Source organism: Mustela nivalis (genome assembly GCF_964662115.1).
Source record: "Mustela nivalis genome assembly, chromosome: 1".
Classification (NCBI taxonomy): Eukaryota; Metazoa; Chordata; class Mammalia; order Carnivora; family Mustelidae; genus Mustela; species Mustela nivalis.
In genome coordinates, this window is record NC_139020.1 from 149,259,842 (window position 1) to 149,280,212 (window position 20,371).

At 35.7% G+C, this 20,371-nt stretch overlaps 1 protein-coding gene across 4 annotated transcripts in view; it reads right to left on the reverse strand.

Moving 5' to 3' along the window:
- SNRK (SNF related kinase) overlaps positions 1–20,371 on the reverse strand; it is a 58,239-nt gene that overhangs the window by 27,821 nt on the left and 10,047 nt on the right. For 3 of the 4 annotated variants that reach the window (XM_082725917.1, XM_082725916.1, XM_082725918.1), the window contains 2 exons: positions 16,637–16,698; positions 12,890–13,584 (listed from right to left, as the gene is read on the reverse strand). In XM_082725917.1, the coding sequence (XP_082582043.1) occupies positions 12,890–13,478 (589 nt within the window). In that variant the 5' untranslated portion in view covers positions 13,479–13,584; positions 16,637–16,698. The remainder of the gene's footprint in view (positions 1–12,889; positions 13,585–16,636; positions 16,699–20,371) is intronic. The other variant, XM_082725919.1, reaches the window with a different exon arrangement.

Here is a 20,371-nt window from a genome sequence, read left to right on the forward strand (position 1 = left end):
TCTCACAGATACAATAAAAAGAAAAATTAGTAACTCCTTGTGAAAAAAAATTTTTAGGACCTATTCTCTTAAGTCTCCTATGTATCATACAACAATGTTAATTAACTATTGTCATCATGCTGTTCATTACATCCCCGGTACTTATTTATCTTCTAATTGGGACTTTGTACTTTCTGGTACTTTGCCTTTCCCTTGCCTCTTTGCCTTGCCTCTGGTAACCACAAATCTGATCTCTAAGTATGGTGTCCGTTTTGGTTTGGTTTTAGATTCTACATGAGTGAGATCATACAGTATCTGTGTCTTATTTCACTTAGCATATCTTCATGGTTCATTATTGTCACAAATGGTAGGATTTCCTAATTTTTATGGCTAAATAATATCTACCGTGTGTACATACGTATGTACACACACACACACACACATATACACATATATACACACACACACACATATGTATATATATATATCTATCTCACAACTTCTTCATCCATTTATCCACTGAGGGACCCTTACAGTTGTTTGAATGTCTTGGCTATTATAAATAATGCTGTTCTGAACATGGAGGTGTAGCTATCTTTTTAAGTTAATATTTTTGTCTCCCTTGGATATATTTCTTCTAGAGGTGGAACTGTTGAATCATACAGTAGTTCTGCTTTGGTTTTCTGAGGAATATCCATATTGTTTTCCATACTAGTTATACCAATTTACATTTCAACCAACAGTGCACAAGGGTTCCACTTTTGTCAGCATCCACACTAGCATTTGTGATAACAAATGTCTTTTTGATGATGGCCTTTCTAACAGGCATTAAGGGAATGTATCATTGTGATGTTAATTTGCATTTCTCAAAAGACTAGTGATGCTGAACATCTTTGCTGAGCATCTTTTCATATACATTTTCTTTGGAAAAATGTCTATTTAGGTTCTTTACCCATTTTTAACTAGATTATCTGATTTTGCCACTGTTGAGTTGTAGGAGTTCTTTATATATTTTGCATACTAATCGCTTACCAGATACATGATTTGCAAATATTTCTTCCCATTCCACAGGCTGGCTTTTCACTTTTTTAGTGATTTCTTTGCCTGTGCAGAAGCTTTTTTGTCTGATGTAATCCGACTTGTTTTTTATTTTATTGCTTATACTTTAGATGCCATATTCAAAGAAATCATTACCAAGACCCATGTTAAGGAGGTTTTTCTGTTTTCTTCTAGGAGTCTCATGGCTTCAAGTCTTATACTTAAGTCTTTCGTTCATTTCAAGTTAATTTCTGTGAGTGATGTAAGATGGGTAAAGTTCTATTCTTCTATATGTGAATATCCAATATTTTTCAATTTGTTGAAGAGAGTTTATTGAATGAGTATTGCAGGTTCCCTTGTCAAATATTAGTTGGCTATATATACTTGAGTTTATTTTTGGGCTCTTGATTCTGTTCCACTAGTCCATTCCTCTGTTTTTATGCCCATACCATACTGTCTTCATGACTACAGCTTAACAGCATAGTCTGAAATCAGAAAGTATGCCTCCTGCTTTGTTCTTCTTTCTTGGGATGCCTTTGGCTATATCTTGGGTCTACTATGATTCCATATAAATTTTAGGAATATTTTTTTCTATTTCTGTAAAAAAAAATCCCACTGGAATCTTAACAGGAGTGGCATTAAATCTATAGATGGCTTTTGGTAATACTGACATTTTAACAATATTAATTCTTCCAATCCAACACAGGCTACTTTCCATTTATTTGTATCTTTGATTTCTTTCATCAATGTCTTATAGTTTTCAAAGTAGAGATCTTTCACTTCCTCATTTAAATTTATTCCTAAGTATTTTATTTTTTTTTGATGCTATTATAAATGGGATCAATTTATTTCCTTTCAGAAAATCGGTTAGTGTATAGAAATGCCACTGATTGGTTAATTTTGTATCCTGCAATTTTACTGAATTTGATTAGTCCTGACAGTAACTAGAGACAATTCTACTTCTTCCTTCTCAATTTTGATGTCTTTAATTCCTTTTCATTTGTCTTGAGAAACTTTCACTTCCTTTTTAATTTCCTCTTTGATCCATTGGTTGTTCAGGAATATCATGTTTTTAAGTTCCCAATTATGATTTCATGATTCTTTCTCATCTTTGCTATCAGTGTGCCAGCCTCTAAAAAAGTCCCTAATGTTACCATCTATGGGCGGAAGGTTGAAAATACAAATCGACTGAAACTGCTAGAATTTTATATGTAAAATTAACTAAGTAAGGATCCAAGTAAGGCCTTGAATGAAAACTATGAACAAAATACATGAACTTTTACATGGGCTTATTAGACAGTCCATTTCAGCATCCCAGGAGGTTTTCTTTGCTTGCTTTCATGGTGCTCTGCTATAGGACAACTCAAGAACTCATCTAAAGAGAAGTGACCAATAAATAGTTCTCTAACTGGTAAGGGGATTCTGAAGTTCATTTCTTACATGAAGTAACACAAGAATGAAGCCTTAGAAAGTAACCTTACACATGAAAAGCAATCTCCTTTTCATGGCAGGAGCTAGAAGAGTCAAAAGTCAGGAACAGAACACAACTACTCTAACTATTCTTGTCTCTGCTGACTAACAAATTCATTTTGATACTGAAGCTGGAGAGTAAATCCAAAAAATTTTTATCAAGCTTTTTACTGACAACTTGATAATAATGACTGTCCTTCTTTGGGACAGACAGGAACATATCGTACTCACAAACTGATGACTGAGAACAAAATTAGAATTAAACTAAAACCACTGGGAATTCTCTGCTTCTAGGTAGAATATAATGTGATAAGCAAACTGAAGATCCTGCTACCACAACTAGAAACACAATAGTAACTTGCAGAAACCATGTTTTCAAGGCCTTGGAAGGAAAAGAAATAAATGAACTGAAATTCCAGAATTGGGAAGGGCCCCTTCTAAGATCTGAGGCAGAAATCCTAACAAGAATCATGTGACCTCAGGAATATCAATGGATCACAAATGTTCCTCAGAATGGTTTAATCTGATCAATTTATACTATCCCTAAAAGAAAATCTTATGTATGCCAACGTTTTAGAACCTGAAAAAAATAGGTAAATTTAGGAAAATATCACTAATCTGAATCAAGAATATAAGCTTGCAGTGGACTGACATTTAAAGTCTCCTATATCAATTAATTGGTATTTGTATATATTAGTCTCCTAAGAATTTGTTAAGCCAGTTTCAGTCTTCTAGGAACTAATTACCACTGAGCACAAAACTGAAAATCATACCTTGGAACATGGAGATCACACTATCTGAGGGGCTTCCCTACCATCTACTGCAGCTCCTAATCTATGTTAAACCTCTTTAAACTGTAACAAGGACCTTCTAATATCAATGAATAGTTGATACATATTGTTAACAACATAAATGGGTTTACAAACCCTCCCCTCAAAAAAACACATATCAAACACACTAAATACCTACAAATTGACTCTTTGACTTTAAAAAACAAAAAAGCACACCATATCCCCCATGACTTGATATTTCTTTTGGAAGAAGCCCTGTCTATAAGCTTACCTCCAATTTTCTAACACAATCTTCCCAACACATAACTAGGGAATTTAAAACACGGTAAGGAAAATGAGAGATGTAAATGTATAAAACAAGTCAGAGTCAAGTAGACAAAACACAAAAATAAGGACACTATTCCTCACCTATAATTTATGCTCCAAAGCTTATTTCAAAACTGCCTATGCTCATCTTTCCTGTCAAAGTTGTGAGCCCTCTTTTTTTTTTTATTCAGCCCAATAAGTCTGCAAGATCAGATCCAAAAAAGGCTTCATAGTGATCTATAACATGCCTGAAACTGCCACTCTGCCTCTCCTGAAGAGAGAAACCATGGCTTCCATCAGACTCATTAATAAATATACATTGATAAATGTACATATATATGTATAATGCATATACATGCATTAATATATGTACAGAAAGCAAGGGAAAAGTTCCAACCTAAGCAAGGACATCAGGAAGGACCACGGGAAGTGGCCACAATTATAGTTTGTAAACAAGTTTAAAGAAATGTAAATTTTCATTTCTTTAGTTTGTTTCTATAATATTTACTCATTTAAACAAACATTAAGAACTTGTGGTATTTACCAGGTGATAGGGATGGGACTCAGATAAGATACAAACACACAGCTCTCTCTCTCTCTCTCAGAGACCTTACTATTGAGCAAGGGGGACAAGTGAGCCATCTGAACTGAGCAAGGTCTGGCCGTCACCCCATCCAATTCCAAAGGCAAAAGGCCATCAGGGCATGTGTCCCCTGCACCTCATCATTCTGTTTTTAAATGCCATCTACAACCCCTCTGATATTTTTATCTAGTATACCTTCTCTGTGCCTGGCTGCATTCTAGGCAGAATTTAAGATGTATATACAAAGAAGATCTCATTTCACAAAGTCATGTTCTCCTACTCACCAGACAATGCTTCAAACACAGGTCCTATGATGTTTGGCTTAGGTTCCAAGGTTTAAAATAAGTGAATTATAATATTAAATTAGGTACTGTTCTACACTATATTGGATACAATTTTAAAAATATCACCGTAACATTAGGTCAGTAAAAACCAGGTAAGATAAAACAATGTTTTCCAAGGACAAAGTGGGTTAGGTAGCAAATGGTAGCAAATTATGGAGAATGGGTTATGGAAGAAGATACTTAAAAACAGCAAAGACATGTATTTGGAATCACAGTTGTAAGGAAGTTCTGGTTCTACAGTACATCTCTGCTAATTAGCTTGGATTAGCTCTGTGGTGCCCTGTTCTATGTCTGCTCTCCATCTTTATCCACCAAAGGCTGTGTAAACATGTGAGGATCCAACTGAGAGAAGCCACAGCCCTTGAAAGAAGAAAACCACACTACTATGTATGTTAATGTGACTGTGAAAGCATTTCCCAAGCAGCTGCTCTGGGAGTCATGACAACTCCAAGACCACACAGGCAATTAATTTCCTGATGTGGAGGGACAGTTTCCCCAGAAATGGAGATGTGTCACTAACAAGTCCCACCAGGCCATCTCAGAGCAAGCACAAGAGCACAACTAAGCACAGCACCTACATGTCAATAGTTTTCACCAGTTCTTAAAACACTACAGTGACTTTATGCAACATTTGCGTTTGGAGTCTGTCCATCAATGTATATTGTGACTAAGTTTATTGTGTTAAAAGTTTGTGCTAACTACTTAATTTTTGTTTTGCAAACTAGTCTTTCTTCAACAAAAAACAAAACAAACAAACAAAAAAGAAACAAAAAAAAAAAAGCAAAAAAACCCCAAGCAGTTTGATGTTTTCAACTCCCAAAGGTTTCCTAGGCTATAACCTGAAGTAAATAGAAGTATATTTAATTCTATATATCTGTATTAAGATAGTTAGCTATTTTAAGTGGTTTTAAAAAAGCTCTTCTAAAGTTCCAAGAAACTAACCAGTTATGAAATAAATACTTCCCTTTGCTTTTATCTAACATAAAACACATACACACACACACAAAGAAAAATCCCTACTTTAGAAGTTAACCTATTTCCTACATTCTGAAAGTTAAATACAATTAAAAACATGTGTGAGAAAAGCTCAAGAGCAAAGGTCCTGGGCCTGCCTCTTCCTCCCAGTTTTCCCACAGCAGCCAACATTTCAGAAATTCCCCTGAGGCCAATTTCCAAAGGGGAAGAAAACACCTCGAAAGGAAAGATCTTTAAACACCCTTTGGCACCACAGTCCTAGTACCACAGAAACAAGGCATTCTGTGATCCCTCCAAAAGGCTGACTTTTATATCTGACTTGAAGACTGATGTTGTGTCTGGCATTATGCTAAGTACAAATATGTTTTTCATTCATCTAACTCCTTCAACAATCCTAAAGGTGAGAACTAGTACATTTCACAAATGGAAGTAAAAGAGACCACAGAAACGAGTCAAGTGGGGAAGAAGAATAGGCAGTGCTGGGGCCCAACACCTTTGGAGTAGAGGGTGGGGCCAGGCTAAGAGGGCGGCAGTAGGCAAGAACCAAAGTAGAGAAAGGGAGACAGAAGGGCCCCAAGGCAGGATGGATGTGGAATGTGACTAACAGCAAGAAGGCAGCATCGGTGGAGCTGAGCAAGCAACTGAAAAAACAGTGGGAGGAAAAAGTGTGGGAGAAAATGAGGAAGCCAATCTTGAGGCCATGCTGGCCGCTGTTGAGAACTCCGGTTTTGACTGTGAAGGAAATGTTAAGTCTTTAAAGTGTTCTGAGCAGAGGAGAAAGATGCATGTAAATTTTAAAAGGAACTGATAATATTTTTCCCTTATGAGTGGTAACTACCTAAAACTGCTACCTCCATAGGAATTCCCCTCTCTTACAGCTATTCCACACAACAATTCATGGCTTACTGTTGACCAGAGCCCCAGGGCCTCCTCTCACCTGCAACTGTCAATGTCTGAAAACAAGCAGCACATACAAATGACAGGAAACTTGTCTTTAAACTCCGTTCCTTCTCTTGTCTTTTTCAAAGATGTGCACAGTCATGTCAGTCAGCCCAATTCCCACTTCCCCACATTAAGTACCAAAAGACTCCAAGCTTGGGCACTAGTCTGCAAAGTAAATAAATAGTAACTTCCAGTTTTTATTCTAGTGAGACCTATGATTATCAGTCCTGCACACCTTTGTCTCTCCACACAGGCTGTGAGAGGAAAGGATTAAGAGGAACACCAAGGCCCATGTAAAACCAAATCAAACCCAAGTCTAGTTAGTAGTGGCAAGAGCCTTAGAAAAGTGCGAACGTGCTATAAATCTTCTGAAGAAAATGGTTTTATATAAGGCAGTGAGGCAACCTTCTGATCTGCACAATGCCAAGGAACACTCTAACAAGCAGCTCCAGGCACAGCAGTAGAAAGCAAACAAGGAGGACAGTCTCTGGGCTCCTAACAGAAAGGTAAGGGGTGTCTAGCCTGAAGTTCCTGGCACTGGAACAATATTGGAAAAAATTTCCAAAGGACCTGAAATTTGGTTTTGACTTACTTATCCCTAAATAAGCAAAGGATGTGATTAAAATGGGGGAGGGGGAACAGAGAGAAATTTAAGCTCAATTATCAACATCAAAAAAGAATATATGTTCTTGTTCAGTTTTTCAAACTAAAGAGGTTTAAACATTTTTTTCTGAACACTTATTCTTTAACGACTATTAGAATTAAAATGTTAGGAATCTATTTTTCCACTAATAACCAAAAACATTTGACCTAGGATTTCACCTCATAGGTAGGCAAGGCTAGAAGCCATCAGAATCTCACAAAAGCTGGATGAGGGCCTCACCTGAGACTATCTGAATCACAATCTCTAGGGTAGAGCCCTCACAAGGTTTGCTTGGTTTTAAATCTACTGTAGGTGAAACTTAAAGATGGGAAGGAGAGAACCACCAATTTAGATCCTACCATATCACCAGTAGAATAAATTATACTTTTCAAAATAGTGTCAACATATATTTCACTTGAATCTTAAAACACAGTCAACATATATTTCACTTGAATCTTAAAACACAGTGAGAACAATAAGCACCAGAGGCTTATGCAGTAGGGAAATGCAGTAGGGAAAACATGAAAAGCACGTAAGTCATTTTTACCTCATTTTCTCTCACTAAAAAAAATCAATAGTTGAGTTAGCCTAAAAAACCCATTTGTATGGTACCTATAGATTACACTACCCATAACATTTCATACTCAAGAATCTTTAAGACAAGTATTAAATCCAATAATGGCTTATTTATAAAACTGAAAAGATTTTAGCACAGAATTTTTGTTGTTTCCTAAATACATAATTAAACAAATTCACACTATAAAGCCAGTATATCATGGATACAGAGCTAATACCATAAAGTGCTTTTATTTACACAGGGTTCAGGTCAGATCAATTTTTAATTGTGATGTCTGAAGTAACTGTCACTTCTCATAGGCATGTGAAACTTCAGAAAGTTTAGCATTTTTTTCTTTTGGTTTTATATGACAAGGATGATGTCACACTCTGTAAAGGTATCTTACAGAGTCTGTGACCAGGCACTTGGCAGCTAGATTGTGAGGTGTGGGCCACATTTCTATGGATACGGTTTTCAGTTCTGCACAACTGAACAACACAGTCATTTGCCTAGGCCCAGGCTGCAGGTCGTCTCAGACACGTACCATGCAGGCAGGTTTTATGTAGATCTTTTTAAATAAAAGAAACAAGATACTACTTCCCTATGTGCGCGTGCACACACACACACACACACACACACACACAAAAGCACAAATCATCCCTTAAAAAATGTATAATCCCAAACTCCACACTTGGGCCTAAAATTCTGTGACACAAGCCAACATCTTCTAATGTGGAATCCATTAGGGCCCACAGTCCAAATGGACTGTGTAAGAGTAATACAAAATTTAACCAGAATCTGACTTGGAGAAGAGAAGGTTCAAGTCAGAAAACATGGTAACATTGCTAAGACATCTATCTCTAATAAATGGGAGGGAAATGAAACTGTAGACACTCAGATTGGGGGTGGGGGACTATAAAAGCAGGCACATTACAGTTTTTCTGGAAGAAATCAGAAATAAAAGCAAGAACTTTTCTATTAATAACAAACTATAATAGCAGATTTAGATAAACCAAAGAGAAAATGACTGATTTATGTCCTTTTGGACTATTCAAAGTTCTATCAAAAAGGTATTACAACTTGGGCTCTACAATCTGTATAGAAATGAGTAATCCTTTTAAGTTTTCAAAGAGAAAATAATTAAACATATTACTACAATCACAGTTCTGGTGGTTGCCCATTTCCTAAATTCTCTAAGAGACTCTTTTGTAGGAAGGAATATGCTGAGATATTTCTGCTGAGATATTTCTTCACAGTGCTAAAGCAGAGCAAGGAACAGACTGTCTTAATTACATTCAATGTGGTTTCTAGTTAAACCACAATTCTTGGCTTGAATATGCCAAGATTTCCAAAAGTTGGCATATTATACAAACTATAAGTCACACATAAATTAATAGTCAAGAATGTCTCAATTTATGTTTCACTAATCTAATTTTTCACAAGATAATGCTTTTCCGGTACACCAGCTAGTCACCTCCCCCCGCCAGCTAGTCACTTTTAAATTCACAGTGGAGGGTGCCTGGGTGGTTCAGTGGGTTAGGCCTCTGCCTTCAACAGGTCATGATCTCAGGGTCCTGGGATCAAGTCCCACATTGGGCTCTCTGCTCAGCAGGGAGCCTGCTTCCCCCCTCTCTCTGCTGGCCTCTCTGCCTACTTGTGATCTCTCTGTGTGTGTCAAATAAATAAATAAAATCTTTTTTAAAAAAAAGAAAAAATATATATTCACAATGGATTTTGCCATGTTCTTCACATGCAGGAAGTAAGGTGAAAGAAAGGAATAATTAAGGATGCTCAAGAACAAAATTTTAAGATTTATCTACATTCTTCATCAGATCTTAAAGCATTACTGAACCAGAAAAAAAGTATTAAGAAATAAAATCAAATTACAAATCTATAACTAAAAGGGAAGTAAAAGCAAACTACATATAGTTCGTGTTTGTAGGGCAAAGGGAATGATATGGATATCAATTAGCACTGAATATTAAAGTAAGACACTAATACATCCTAAAACAAAACAATAAAATAGAATCCATGGCAACAAAGCACAGTTTCATATTGAAAAAACGTATACTCTATCATGTAAAATAAATCACAAAACTTTATATACTTCACACAGCTTGAAAATAACATATAAAGTAAAAATTGATTAAAATGTAAATTCCAGATTAGAGTAAGAAACTAGCATAATTCTCTCAGAAAATAAAATCAGAATAAAAACATGACACAAAGGAACAAAATACATAATTAACAACCTTAATTATGCATAAAAATTTGTATATGCTAAAAATATGAATATTTTAATCATACATGGAATAATCACCAAAAATCACTGTATAATAAGCCACACAGAAAATCTAAAAATACTTCCCAAAGCAAAACCAATCAGGTTGCAGTGTACATTACTAAATGCAACGTACTAAAATTACAAGTAAAAAACCAAATACATAAAGGAAAAATAAATCTATCCAATTTGAATTAAAAAAAAGAATTTGGGGTTAAACAGAAACAAAACAGTAAAGATAAACTTGAGCAATGACAGCAGAGTGACATCCCCAGGATGTGACCAGAGATTGCAGGAGAGAACCACACACAGCCTTAAATGTGAGAAATTAGGACAATAAAGAAAAACAGCTTTCAATTCAAGAAAAAAGAAAGGAAAAAAGGAAAGAAAAGGCAACTTAAAAGATTCTGGAAAAATTTAGTTAACAGTGAAAAAAAAGGTAATACCAAAGAAAACAGAAGTTTAGCTGATACATAAAATCAAAATCTAACTCTGAAAATAATAGATGATTCCCGAAACCAAGTGTCAATGTTAAGGACCAGTGCACTCTAAAACACTTACAAAACTGAATCAAAGTTGTTTAATTCAGCAACATATGGTAATTTAATAAAAGGACAGATTTTAATCTCTGTACTAATTCTACTATATATTTGTGAAAAATCACTGACTGACTCTGGCACAATAAACTAGACTATATTAGCAGAAAGGTAACTGTCCATTTGTTTTTTAAAGCAATTCTATATTTATCTCAATCACACAATTACACAAAATTAAAGTAAATTCAAATAAGAAAAGTTACTCATGTACTCCACCTAATACATACTTCACCAACCATTTATCAGACTGGTAAGCATCCTCCCAGACACTTTTCTTTTCCTTTTTAAAAACTTTAAAGTTTTATTAGGCAATACTTAAGGAAAAAATAAAAAGAGAGAGAGAGAGAACATTACAGTGAGTACCTAGGTACTCACCACCCAAGTTAGGAAGTACATACCACCAACACAGCTGAAACACTCTAGGCATGCCTGCCCTTTAGAAGTAACTATCTTAACCTCATGCATTCATCAGTACCTTACTACATGTGCAAGCAACCCTCCAACAATATAACACTGCTTTGTCTGTTTAAAATTTTATATAAATGTTATAATACTGTAAGTACTATCACCGATTTGATCTTCTTAAATAGTACGTTTGTGAACACTAGCCACAATGACATATATAGTTCATTTATTTTTACCAATTCCATCATATGAATATGAAATGATGTATTTCCCTACTGATGAATACACAATAATGCTATCAAACAATCTTTAAAAATCTGTGTACAAGAGTGAAAGCAAGTCTAGGTTGTGTATACAGGAAGAGAACTGCTGGGTTTCAGGATTGAGTATATCTTTAACTTTAGTACACACTGACAAATTGCCTTCTACATACTAAAAGAGTTCCCAATGACCTATAGTCTTACCTATGCTTAGATTTGTCTGACTTTAGTTTTTCCTAATGCAAAATGTATGAAACAGTATCTGATCATGATTTTATCTTCCCTGATCATTAGTGAGGTTAAACATCATTTTCATGTTTGGACATTTATGTCTCCTCTTCTGTTAATTCTTGGCTTCATTTTCTGATTAGCCTGCTCCTCGGGTCAAAAATCTCTGACTCAAATATTCTAATGAAAAGTTTCGGAGAAACCTTGTTATCTGTAATGGGCAATAACCCTTTCTTTTCCAGAACAGAGTCTAACATGAAACGCAGTGTCTTGGTGTAGAGAATATTCAGTATAAAAATCAGCACTCTTCAATGCGTTCTTCAGTGTGTGTCTTTCATACTCTGTAACGTGCATTTCAAATGACTCCTATCTATGAAGTATGATATTATATACATGTAGTATTAGGGCATACTGTTTCAAAATTAAACTAAAAACTGTAAAAGCTGACCACATATTCAACTTAGCAAATCCTTAAAAATTATAAACAAATTCTCTTATGACCTTCAAAACAGATACGATCCAAGGGACAAAACTGAAAAGCTGAAAAGCAATAAATACTTCTACCCCAACTAGATAACTCATCACAAGAGAGAACACAATAATGTGCTGGAGTGGAAAGAGGGTAGCTGGGAATGCCCAGGGCTACCACGATTCTGGATGTCTGTATGTCAATTACCTGTCCTATAAAATGAGGCAGACAATAACAGCCCCCCAGGTCTCCGTGGATGGTAAACATGATAACACAGGATGCGATACCTCTATTTGATCCAATTTATTCCATGGATGAGGAAATAAAGCAGAGAGATCAATTGCACTCTTCAAGGTCACAACTAATAAATGATTCCCATGTCCAAATTCTTCATAATGTATTTTAATATTGATAGTACCTTTCCAATATACATCTTAATGACTGTTAAAGGATATACACAGAAAGAAGCTGACCAGGGGCACTACAGACTCTAAGAAGACTCTAAGAAGATAGGAAACATACTCAGACCTGCAAAAGAATTACAATGAGTAGATAATGGTTACCTTAAATGATAACTTACTCATTTTTCTTTATGCTGAAATATACTTTAAACATTTGCCATCTCAAGGGTAAAACAAACTAACTGTGAGCTTTAAGGATATACGGCATTCATGAAACCAAATCTGTTAATTAAGACACATTTAAGAGGGGCACCTGGGTGGCTCAGTGGGTTAAAGCCTCTGCCTTCAACTTGGGTGATGATCCCAGGGTCCTGGGATTGAGCCCCACATCGAGCCCCACATCGGGCTCTCTGCTCAGCAGGGAGCCTGCTTCCCCCTGCTCTCTCTGCCTACTTGTGATCTCTGTCAAATAAATAAATAAAATCTTAAAAAAAAAAAAAAAAAAGACACATTTAAGAAAGTCCCTTAAGAAATTGTTTTCAGATAAACAACCACCAATTTGACCAACTACATTCTAGCTGGTGGAATTCAAGTGGGCAAATACTGGAAGGAGGTTACCTACCTACTGCGGGTGCATCATACTCATCACCAAGCAGAATTTCTGGAGCAGAATATGCAAGAGATCCACAGCTTGTAGTGAGCTTCTTCCCTGGTTGAAATTTGTTGCTGAAACCAAAGTCTGTCAACTTTACAAGACCTTGTTTTTCAAAGAAGACCACATTCTCTGGTTTTAAGTCTCTGTGAACCACATGGAGTTTATGGCAATAAGATATGGCATGAACAATCTGAGCAAAGTACTTCTTAGCCAAATCTTCATTAAGTCCCTCTTCATGTTTCATTATATAATCAAACATATCTCCTCCATCCCCAAGTTCTAGAATAAGATATAGTTTGGTCTGGGTGTCAATAACTTCATAAAGGCGTACGATGTTGGGATGCTGCACTAGTTTCATGCATCTCACTTCTTGAAAAAGATGACCAGTGGCTAAAGTGTCCAATTTTGTCTTGTCAATAACTTTTACTGCTACTTTTTCACCTGTAAAGACATGCCTGGCAAGTTTAACCACTGCAAAATGACCTCGACCCAAGGTTTTATCCAGATCATATAATCCAGCAATCTTTCCATCATACCCTCGCTTGAATCCTGCCATGCTGGTCCAACAGAAGGAAAAATATCTAGACTGTTTGAAACGGATCTTCTCATATAAGAATATCTGGTGAAAATAAGGAATTCATTTTCAGTGTCGCCATGGACATCTACAAAAGAAGAGGAGAAACAAAATTAAGTTTCTGTAGCTTTTTCTCTTAGAGCTCTCTTTCTTTTTAAGTTTTAAGAGAAGCCTGAAGTAAACAGAGACAAAAAATGAGTAAGGGCCATCTATACAATCTATATATTTTGGGTTTATGTTACAAAGGCTGAGAATTTAAATGCCATATTAAAATTTGCAAACTGAAAGAAGTTAGTTGAAATAAGTTTTTGGTGATGTCAAAAATAAGAAAACTAGCAAGTTTGATAAACTAAGTTAAAAAAAAAATCTTACAAAAGTAATTTCACTTAGTGTCTTAAAAAACAAGGCAAGAACTGACAAAAAAGGGAAAACAACATTTGGACAGAAACTCGGCAACTTTTTCCTGTTATTCCAAAGCTAGCACTATTTCCTGTAAACATAGACAGATCTCTTTAGTGAGGCCTCCTCTAACCCTCCCAGCTGGAATGACCTTCTGTACTCCGTATCTCCAACAGCAGCTCGGGACCCTGTGTGGTCTTATTCCATGGGTTTTTGTATACGCCATCCCCATCCTAAGACTGAGAAGTTCTGAGGACTCTAAGGTTCTTTTTTTATCCCCCCCTTGTACCCTCCCCTGAACAGTCTTTAATATACAACAGGTAATCAACAGTTTATTAAATTCTGAAATTCAATTTCTTTTCAAAATGTTTACAGGGCAATTGTTTGCTCTCCTTGTCACACTAGTGCCTAGAACAACATGTTGACATACAGTAGGTGCTTAATATATGTTTGCTGACTGACTGGTACTCACTCTTTGTACTTACTTACTTTGTACTGGTAAGTACAAAGATAAGAAATAGCCTATTTATCTTTATTAGCTTATCTTTATTAGTTTTCCAACTCTCAAACATAACCCACCAAGATCTGATTATATTTCAAAAATGAACAAGCATGCATTCATAAACCATCTTAAAGACCATTCAGTTTTAAAGACCATATCTCACATGGTATTTAAAATTCTAAACCTTTAAAAACTCTAAATACAGAAACAGGCTCTTATAAAATTATACAAATTAAGATATCACCTTAAATCTCACATATCCAACTCCCATTACTATTCTTCCTGACCAAAATTTAATAGAAGTATAGCAAAATCCAGTGAATAATACAGCCATCTCCCAAGACTAGCTCTGTCCTGTGAGTACATAGCCCTCCTGTGAAACCTTTTGCATGTTTCCAGTAGAAACAGAATAGTAGTTACATTTATCTATTCCTGCTTAGATGAAAATACCCCAAAAAAGTAAATTGTACATAAAATGAGGTGTTTTTTTTATTTTAAAGCTCTAGCATTACACTTCTTTAAATCTCATTTTTGCTTAAAAGAAGAAAAGCTAACATTTATTAATAGCCTACTATACATATTTGTGCAAAATGAATCAAAATGCTACAACTAACCTTTAAACTGAATTATTTCAAAGCCCATCTTCCTTATAAACATTTAACTACTCTAAATGATGTTATATTAGGATAATATCTGGAGAGTTAAAGTACAAACTCTAAAAGAGGAATAAAGTCATTCTCACATGCAAATTGAAATTATTGGAAACACATATCTGAGATCACCTGAAAATGTATATATAGAGAGAGAGAGAGAAAGAGAGCCAAAAAAGCCAATGTTAGTATGTTTAATGCTTTTTTTATATTTTAGCAATTACTGTAAATATAAACTACCATTCACTAAGTACAATATGTCACTCATATACCAAATGCATTATGTCATCCTCATTTAATACTTACAACTGCCCTAAGAGATAGGGATTACTAGCCCCATTTTGAGTCATAGAAATGGTAACTCACTTGGCACTGGCTACCAGGCCAGTGTGTAAAAGAGCTAGGATTTGAACTCAGGGCTACCTGACCTCAAAGTCTCTGCTTTTAACTATACTACACAGTTTCTACAAACTTATTTCAAAACCAAACTAAATTAATCCTGTTTCTATAAAGATTTTTAAAATAAGAAGCCAGTACTATGTACAGGTGTTGGAGAAAAAGCAAACTTCTTCCATACTGTATATTACCTCATCATCTGAGCTATTAATTTTAATGATGAGATTAACAGGAAAATCTGAGTGAAAAGATCTTGCTTTAATAGGATAGCAGTTCTCCAAAAGAAAGTTTAATTCAGGCATATTTAATTTTCAAAAATAGAAACTCTAAGCTAACTCCAGAGGGCAGAAAACTATCTTTAAATCTCTAATTTTGATTAATTATAAGGGTAGTAATTATCCTTAAAATTCTATCTGAGTGTATGTTTCTATTGTACAAGCTTGTAAATGCAACTTAAGCTTTCAAAACAATTTCAGGTCGCCTCCAGGTTATACATTATTTGTTTTTTCATCTATCACTTTAGTTTAAATATATTACTATAAAGTGGCATATAAATCAGATTTTAGGAATAAATCTGAATTTAATTATATTTTAATTAAATTAATTAGGTTTTCCCAGTTTTAATTTTGCCTTATTTCAAAAAGTGACAAATGCGTATACATACGAGGAAAGACAGTCTTTTGTTAGGGTCTCCGACACTCAGAAACGATTACAACTAAAATTCTGAGGTTTCTCTTCCCAGAACTGTGCCAGCAAAAGGATACAATGAAAACAGTTTTTAATCTACTAAAGAGTTCATGGGAAAAAAATCTAAAAAGGTCTCTTGAAAATGAGACTACTCTGGAATGAAATAGTGATCACTTCCAGTATTAAGAAACTCTTTCTACTTTGTTTTGTATACATATCCCTTTCCAGGGTCTATGAAACTATAATTATATACCTAAAAACAGGATGTTATGATTCTCTGAAGGTTGGAAAGAAAAATATCTTTGTTACTGAACATCTTCTTTAAGTACCAGCCCACTGTGCAACCCCACCATCGAGTGCATTTTGTGTTGGCATAGGAATAACTAAATTGTCTTTGATCTCTGAGGACCTTCTAGTGCCACAAGTCACTCTGAACATCAATGCCGAACATGCATATGTGGCTTGCAGCAAGTGCAGGTAGACTCTGTGATGGCTCCAGCACATACCCTGCAAACCGCACACTGAATAATCCTTGTTACCACTGTCTTTTGTTAGTTGCTTCTTTTTCCTAAAAGAAAACACAGAAGGAGATTTTAGTTTAGTTCTATTTAACTTTGCTTAAAGTCAAAATATACATCTTAAAGGTCGATCCAGACAAACATATAAAAAGGGCAAGTTTGTTTTTAGTGACCCTGTCTCCTCTCCCACCATCTCTCTCCCCTCTGTGAATTATAACCCATTCAAAGAATCTTGAGTGAACAGGAAGTTAACAGTGAACAGATACACAAAGATAGTTCCAGGTAGCCTGATCAGACAGATTGTTCCACTAGAAGGAGGAGGAAATAATAATCACAAACAACAGACGATTTGCCATTTTCTGAATGTTTCCTGGGTAAAACAGGCACCAAATCCACATTTCATGGATCATCACTAAAAGCCTGCAAGCTAGGCACAATGAGGCTTGACTTGCCCAATCAGCAGCAGTGGGCAGGCCCAATCCTGTCCAGCCTAGTTTCCAAGCCCAGCTTGCCTGCAAGAAACCTTGATGGTTCCTGCTACACTCACTCCCACAGCGAGGAAGGGCAACCTTTACAACATATGATCTTCTAGCAAGCCAGCAGAAATCAATTACAATGCCAGCATCTGAGAACACAAAAAACACCTTCACACCAGAGGCTTTCCGTTCAACAGTAAAGAAGAACTATCACTATGAACAGAGAATGTGAACAGATCACATCTAAGTCTGTGGCACGGTGAAGAGTACTTGGCTGAGGTGCCCTTACAGTCCTTTCCACAACACTGAAATATCCCACAAATACTGAAAGGCCGAAACATTCACACTAGGCCAAGGCAATTTACACAACACATTAAAGGTGAGCATCCAGGTAATCATTACGCTCACAGAGGGCCAGCAAGGTCATGGGCACAGGGCCACCTCTAGAGACCTAAGAACACTAGAATGATACCTGCTCCTTCAGCTCGAAGGGATGTGGTGGCTCCTGACATTACCCTTGCTTGCTTTCCACCATCCAGTCTCTAGGCAAGGCAGACGGTGTGGCTGAGCACTGGTTCTGAGAGCCAGTGACTGGATCTGAATCCCACCTCACCTATTACTAGCCACAGGACCTCAGCAAGACCTGACCTCTCTATGATCAGCTTCCTCATGAAAAAATGTTAATAGTAAGAGTACAGCTTCATAGGTTAGAGTGAGAATTAATTAAATAAGTTAGTAAAGGAAGAGTATTCAGAGTGAAGCTTGACACAGAGTACATAGGAAACACTAGCTATTTTACCACCACCATCATTGTTAAAACAATGGTACTCTCCCTCATCTAAGTAGAAATTCTTCTACCCTACTTCAAGAGAATGAATTCACTGAGCTGCTTTAGTACATTACTAAAATGTACTAAACTGAAAATGACTGATGTACGACCATAATATAAAGAAAATAGTAACTCTAGTTGGGTATCAAAGTCTGATTATTTTTCAATAAAACATCACACAAAACCCAAGTATTTGTTTTCAAAATGGTATCAAGATGACTTTCTTTCAAATCTACCTTTTCAAAAAGAATTAAATGCTCCTTTACATTTTTTCCCCCAAAAGTAATATATTCTTACAGAAAATCTGGAAAATACAGACTAGGAAGTAGAAAGAATAAAAGGGCATCCATCGTCCTACCCCTGAAAATAAGCACTACCAATATTTTGGTGATCTTTCTGCAAATACTTATATATAGCTTCTTCTTTATTTTGTCTTACAAAGGTGTGATCATTCTATACATAACTTTATATCTTGTAGCCTGCTTTTTCCACTTGACATATCACTTTTCTTTGTTTTAGTATTTTGCTTCTATTATGAAATTATGAAATAAATACCTGTACAATACAGGAAAATATACAATTAGAACATATAAACTGGCAAAAATAATTTTTTATACAGATCATCCATTATTCTACTCTCTGTGACAATCTCTATTAACAGTTTGATACCCACTTTCCTTCCCAATTATTTTCTACATATAATATATACCCAGACACAAATTTTTTTTTAATAAAATGGAATATAAAGAGACACAGACACAGAGAGAAGGAGAAAAGTTTACAACCATTTAAAAAGTATTTCTCTCTACAAAACAAGTTGATACAATTTACCTCAGAAAATTCAGAAAGTGCAGAAAAGCACAACACGGGGTGGGGGGGAAATCACCCGTAATTTCACCTAAGATGATTTCTCTTTAACTATTAGTATATATCCTTTATACCTATGTTTCTTTACAAAGCTAAGATAATATATATGAAGTTTGAGACTACCTTTTCTTCTACATAATGAACATTTTCTCAAACACGGAGTTCTTGTAAATCAGTATTTTTAATGACTACATAACAAAGACGCCATCTTTTAAAACAGCAAAACCTAAAAAACTAAATTAGACTATTCTAAAGCAATCTTATTTAGCATATGTTCACACATGCATGTAACTGGGCTGGGCCTAAATGAAACAGGCCAAGTAGTCGAAAGTGTTTATAATATGGAAATTCATGTTTGAGAAATAACCACCAGTATATGTTGCAAGAATATACTGATGTTCTCCCAACTAAAGAGAGAAGCAAATTGAAGTGTGCGGGTGTGGCTGGAGAAGAGGAAGGAAGTGTGGGTGGCCCTACACACATATTGCAAGCTGCTGAACACAGTTGTAGAACCAGCCTCTGTTAAATCTACTGTCAATTTGGAATTCACCCTGTTATTATTGTCAAAATTCACTTTTAGATTTTCATAGACAACATCACTACTGTAGTGTGGTCTGTATATCAAACAAATGTCTCCTACCCACACCTCTAGGGGAGGACAAAACAGCACACTGAACAAAGGTTGCTCTGCGCGGCCAATCCATGGCATGAGAAAGTAGAGGAGTGGAACAAAAAGGACAATGTGCTTCTCTACATTTTATTTAGGATATTATAAATTTCCTAAAATCAGACCACCAATATTTAAATATGCAAAAATCTCCCCCCAAACTAAGTACTGAAAAAAAAAAAATCTGTGCCAATGCTCTTCCTCTAATACAGATAACTGAAGAGGAGTTTTTGCAAAGCCACACTAAAATTGCCATTTAAGCTTCTTACATATGAAATTATCTGGTATCTTTTACAAACACCAAAAATGAAAACTGTAATTTTTACTCATGGAAAATACTAAACTGCATGTTTATAGAAAAACTAATGGAAGTAGAAGAACACTCACCCAATGATTACTACCACCCCAATCTTACCGCTAGAATTTCAACAATACCCATAGGCTGAAAGGAAGACAGTAAACTAAATCCTCTGAGAATATCAACAACCACCTGGTCAAGCAAAATAAACACAATCCTACATGCAGTTGCCACTGCTCTTCCCGCTATCCAAAATAAACAATATTCCACATTTCTAGAATAGCACTCCTCCCCCTGGTAGTTACCAACATAAGCTACAAATCAAAGATAAAGAAACCACAAATAGGTCAAGAGGTCCTAAGTTACGGAAGGATCAAAAGCTTTTCACTGGATTGGCTGAATATTACCACGTGGTTATCAATGTATTACGTGGTTATAAGGCTACACTCAATGAATGGACTCAAGATAGGAACTACAAATTAAAAGGTTTAATTAATTAATTAATTAATTAAATTTTTATCTATCCATTTGACAGGGAGAGACACAGCAAGAGAGGGAATACAAGCAGGGAGAGTGAGAGAGGGAG